Source organism: Poecile atricapillus, chromosome Z (assembly GCF_030490865.1).
Source record: "Poecile atricapillus isolate bPoeAtr1 chromosome Z, bPoeAtr1.hap1, whole genome shotgun sequence".
Classification (NCBI taxonomy): Eukaryota; Metazoa; Chordata; class Aves; order Passeriformes; family Paridae; genus Poecile; species Poecile atricapillus.
Window position 1 is genome coordinate 122,650,520 of NC_081289.1, and position 6,000 is coordinate 122,656,519.

The 6,000-nt window shown below is 41.0% G+C and overlaps 1 protein-coding gene across 1 annotated transcript in view; it reads right to left on the reverse strand.

Moving 5' to 3' along the window:
- The window catches only part of AP3B1 (adaptor related protein complex 3 subunit beta 1), a 156,924-nt gene extending 151,682 nt beyond the window's left edge, over positions 1-5,242 (reverse strand). Inside the window, exon 1 of the mRNA XM_058865381.1 lies at positions 4,976-5,242. Within this exon, the coding sequence (XP_058721364.1) occupies positions 4,976-5,106 (131 nt within the window). The 5' untranslated portion in view covers positions 5,107-5,242. The remainder of the gene's footprint in view (positions 1-4,975) is intronic.
- Positions 5,243-6,000: the final 758 nt, after the last annotated feature.

Below are 6,000 nucleotides of genomic sequence, written 5' to 3' on the forward strand. Positions count from 1 at the left end.
GATCAAAGCAAATGTCTAAGACAAATATATAACAACACAGTAAATATGCAGAAACCACAGTGAAACTGTAAAACTTGCCTTTCTGAGCAAATAAAAAAACCCAAAAAATGTAATGACTAAATTACAGAGAGCTGCAGCAAATCAACAGTTCATTACTTGCATCCTCATATGTGCCAAGGTCATGCCAACGAGAACATATTCACTGCATGTCACTTCCCATCAGATCTGACAGATTTCAGCTGTAGAAGTGTTCTGCAACTGTATGCCCACATTTGTACACTGCATTTAGTTCCTATCCTTGTATTGACTATAGGGTTCAGATTTTACTTGCAGACTCATCAGTTCATCCAAACCATTCATCTTTGCTGGGCTGTACATCCTACCAAAACTGGCACATCACCATACTGGTGGGCACAGGGCCATTTTAACAGATGGAAAAAGAAAGTAGTTGTGCCAACGAGCTAGCAGATGCATCAAGTTTGAGTATTAGAGCTGGAGTCTCCTCCAAGAATTTCACAAATGGCAATCTACGTACAATCTCTCCATGACTGGTTGAACAGAATATGCCAAGACAAAACTAGATCAATTTAAGACTCCAAGAACACCTCTGGCAGCTGTTGAAAGCAAGTTTTTAGCTCCAATAGGTTTGGAAAAGTCTTCTGCACAGAGAATTGGGGAATGAGTATCTTAATGAAATCACCGCCTTCAGCTCTGCACAAAACAGGCTTGCAAATCTCTGCAAAGAAAAATGAGTTTGCAGCACTGCCGAGTTTTCTGACGAATGGCTCAACAAAACGTGTAAGCCAGACCCTCAATAAAAAAAAAACCTAATAAATTAAAAACGTATTTTGCTTGGCAGAAATACAGTTTAAAGATGCAAATCAGTAAAGTTGAAAATGTGTGTTATAAATTTTGCCATCTGCTTCAATACTGTACTTAACAATTGACATCTCCTGATGTTACTCCTATGGTCCACCTCTAAGTTTTTCCATGCTATCAGATTAAGCAATAACTATCTTTATTGCTGAAACTGTACCATTTTCAAGTACCAAGCATTATTATATTTTAATTTTACATGCAGGCAAGTATTGTTTAAAATGCGATTAATATATATGAAAATCCTCTGTCCACCTGCAATTAACTGCAGGCAGTTATAGCTGTATCCCTGCAATTAACAGGGATTCTGTGTTTCTAATTAGCTCTCCAGGTACTCTTACATGTTGGAAGGTGGTTAGAATTTTTGCTCCTCCACTTAGAGCAATAATAATGTAATAAAACATAATGTAACTATAAAAATATATTAACTTAAGTGATGTGACTCACATAGTATTTCTCAACACTAAACAGGACATTTTGAGATTCCAACTAGGCAGTGCTTATTGCATGGAGTCCATCAACCTAGAACACAGAGAAATAGCTTGAGGCTCACATGCTGGATTCAGCTTGTCCATAAGATTCACATAACCCATAGGCTCTTACAAATTTTCTGCTGAAAACTTTGGTTATGGGCAAAGACTTCTCTGTTTCCATTACTTTGGGCACCTTTTTCTTCTTTTTGAAACATGTGGGACATGTGAATATCTAGAATATAACCAATTCAAAGACAAGTGTCAAACTACCAACCTGGACACACAAAATACATTCTTAAAACATAAATATACAAGTTGTATAAAGGAATACCACACAGGCCAGTTCACGTGACAAGTGTGAAAGAGCAAGAGAGGAAGGAGAGTAACAGGCACCTCCAGTCATGCAACAGGGCCCTTTCCACACAAGAAGGTTCAGACTAACTCATCTCAGGTATGCAAGATCTTTCAATTATTTAGTTATTAAGATGCTTAACAGAATGAATGCAAAAATTCCATTCTCTGAACACCAGATTCACTTCATTCATCTAACTAACCAAAAGGCTTTAAAAGCAATACATACCAAAACCACAAGTTCTATTTGCCTCTTTAGTCAGGATTAAATACTCACAGAAAAAGCTAGCACCAGTATAACACATTTGTTATGAAATCTCTCATTCACAAATAGTTTCAGTTTAGTCAATACCAGTATTGAAAAAAGAAAAATCAGTTTCTTATGTATACGCTATACTACTACAGAAAAATTAGAAAACCCTTCGCCTTTCTTCCTCTCTTTTGTCCTGAACATGTACAGTCACCTCACAGAAGCAGATCAAAGTTGTATTTTTATGTTTTCTATTTTCTTTCACTGCAGTGGGTATGTACAGTGTATTATCTAATGAGAAACACTGTTTGCACATGGTATGTGCAACATAACGCACCTTGCTTATATTAAGATAAAAGATCATGAAAAAAACAGTTATCTTCAATAATCTTCTAACAGTAAAACTTTACATTTTGTCAGGATTCATATGTCACCAGGGCAGAAATTTTGACAAAGCGAGATATTTTTCAATACTGATAGCACATGTTTAAACCAAACCACAACATCAGCATGTACCAAAAATATTAGGTTTACTAATCAAATTGAAATTATATTTGTAATTAAAAGTTAGTGGATAGATCATTGAATGCTGAAAGTAAGAAGGTAGCTTTAGGGTTTAGGAGAATGACACATAGGCTTTTACACCAACAGATGCTCAGAGCTTTTAGATGAGATGAACTTCAACAGAGTAGCCCCACTGAAATGTGAGAAACAAAACAGGACAAATAATTTATATTAGACCAACTTCGGATTCCAGATTTAAGTCTACCAATGCCTCTGTTTGTGCCTCTGTCTGCCTCTGTGTGGGTCCTTCTGTCACAAGATAGAAAACAACTCATTCTAACAACTTCATTATTTTGATAACTGGTTTGGCTTACTTCTTTATGACAAACAGGAGAAGATAGACAACACAAAGGAAAGAGACTGGAACTTTTTCAATAAAGTGTTTACAGTAGTATCTTGATACTTATACATTAACTATATGACATAGTTCTGACTGACTGGCAGCAGGCAGGGTTCTGGTCCAACTGCTACTGCAGTAATGTTCTGGGCCATAAATTACATGTGTGATGTATACAAGTCTTTCTCTCTGCTGAGGAGTATTTCTTGTATCATCAGTAGACCCAAGGAAGAATCCCCCTTTTTCAGCAATAAAGAAGTCTGCCAAGCACTGAAACAACAATATCAGACGTGAGTATATCAGCAATGATGAGAGACAATCTAGAGAGATCTCAAAAAACCTTTAAAAAGCTCTAACAGTAATTTTCATTTCAGTGGAACACTTCACTAAACCCACACCTTCATGCACAAGATGCAAGGACACATCTTGCATTCCTCTGTACTCTTTTATATTGCCTTCTGACGAACAGATTTTGCCCTATAACTAGAGTGAACTATTAGAAAAACCATGTATATGCTTGATGAATGACTACTGCATTTTCCAACTAGAGTGCCACACAGTCTGCTTTTCTAATGACAACCCTCACTTCCGGACCAGTGTTTTTTTCACACTACACAAATTTTCACATTACACAAATCACCTTCCTTGCACAGTGTCTGTTCCTCAACTACCCAATCCATACGCAGAGCTGAACCACGCAAGTGTTAAGCTGAAGTGAATTGTGGATAACACCCTATTTCAGCAAAAATTTCCTTGGCAGCTACAAAATATCTGTCTTCCTCTCAAGTCACTTCTTTAGAGGATTACACTCCTGTAAGTATAACAGCAAGCCTAGAAGAGCGATTAATTAATTCGGCATGCTCACATATCACAAGTTGTTCTGGTTCTTCCACACTAAAGGACATCCATACACATACTCAAGTACAAAACATCTCTGAACTCCAGAGCTGTATTCCCTGTGATCACTGGGGAGCCTTGGGTAGAATCACTCACTTCAGCTTCTACATCTAACAAAACAGAGCTATACTTCACCTGCAAAACAGTCCTAAGTTTAGGAGTTATGTAGAAAATTACGGCTGTGATTAATGAACAGGATACCCTCCAGCCCGCAGAAAAATGAAAGTAGCTAAGTAATGGTTTAGAAATAAAGTGCCAAGTTGTTTCTGTGGAAGGTGACACGAAAAGAAGGGCGCAAGCAACATAAATCAGCTAAAATGCAGATCCACAGAAGTGTACTTATACTACAGCAGTGAAAATTTGAACTGGAACAGATTGAAAAAGTGAAGTATTTAGCAAAACAGAAGGAGAAAAATAAATGAGACTCATCTCACAAACTGAGGAGGCCCATCAGCTACTGCTTCATAGAGCTAAGCATTAGAGTCCCAGCAGCTACATGTTTTCGTGATTTACTCTGCTGTGGCTCACAAATAAACACATCAGTCGAGGTTTCCAGAGCACAGATGTTCTCTTTGTGCAGAACAATCAAACTGAAGACGCAGCAATTGATTTTCTAATGTACATGAGACCTAAGTTTATGGTGCTTTTTATTGGTTGCTCTTGGAATGGATTTCCAATTTGTTGTAGAATACAATTCCAGCTTAGTAAACCTTTTGGTCCTTTCATTTGGACACTCTTCCTCTCCAACCCACTTTTACTTTAAGGAGGTGAAAGCTTTCTGTGCCAGTGCACTTGGCTGGTTTTTTTTTTTACCTTATCCATTTCCTCATTTTAACTTCTGAACAAGACACTGTTAACACTGTTAACACCCACTACGAGCTGGCCACCTCGCCCAGATCCACTACATTTCCAACCGTAACCCCCACAAATACTATTTTTTTTATAAACACTTTATATATACACACATTTGAAGACAGAACTAGGACAATTCCACCGCGGTTAGCTGTCGGAACGATAAGAAGTTCTTCAAACAAACCAAAAGAAATACTTTATAGATAACCTACTATCTACGCACACTTTAAACGTAAGCAAGCGAACTTTTCCGCGGAGTCACGAGGGGAGTCAAGCGTGAGGCTCGGCTTCCCCGCCAGGGCCCCTGGAACTGTCCCTGCCCGTGGGATGCCCCACCAGCCCAGCACCGCCCGAGAGCCCAGCGAGCTCCCTTACTTCTTGGTGTCGCTGCTGAAGAGCCCGAAGGCCGCGGGAGTCGAGGGGGTCACGGTGGGCGCCGCCTCCTGCGCCAGCTCGGGCGCCGCCTCTCCGCCCTGCTCGCTGTAAGTGAGCCCGTTGCCAGACATGGTGGTGCCGCCGGTGGCCCCGGTGCCCCTGCTGCCGCCGCTGCCTGCCCGCCCCGCCGAAGTTGCTGTCGCGGCACCCCCGGACCTGCTGGCCCGGCGCTCTCCCCGGAAGCTGGGCGGTCACGCGGCGGGGGGCGGGGCGGGCGAGCCCGGACGTGCGGCCGGAGCTGTGGCCCGCGGGAAGGGCGGAGCGGGCCCGGCCCGGGGGAAGGGCCGAGTGGGCCTGTGGTCAGTGCCGCTCCTTGGCGTGTGTTTCCCGGGCCTCTGCCATCCCCTTAAAATGCAAAGCCTGGCCTAGAGCATCAGCTCGTTTGTTGTTTCTAGTGGCACGTTACGAATGCCGGTGCTCCACGCTGATGGTAGAAGTAAGGTAACCTAGACTAGAGGCAGCTGTTTACGTATGAGAGGCCAGAGTATAAAAGGATAGTTAGAAGTCTTCTGAGGGAAGTTTTTCCTAATTCTTTTTTACAATCCGGTTTTTCTACGTGCATCTTTTCCCTCTCGCCGAATCTCTCAGGAATAATTTGTGTTCATTAAAACACCCTTCAAACCATCTCCTGACATACGCTAGTGGAGTGCAACCTTTTCGTCCTTAGAACCGAATGCATTTCCAAAAGGTTACCTAATCACAATCAATACTATTTATCTTGCAGAGAAAAAAAAAAAAAAAAAGCGGGGGGAGGAATAATCATATTTTTTGAAACAGCTATTTTACTTGCTTTTCAACAACTTACACCTTTCTGATTGAAACTGAGGGAATACCAAGCAAATAAACTTCTTACAAAAGGATTTACCAGTAAAGGATTTATTAAGAGTATGGGGCTGCTGTAAAGGTAGTTGTCCTCAATAGCTGCCTTCTATGGGTGCCAGCGTTTTAATTTTTTTATGACCTCT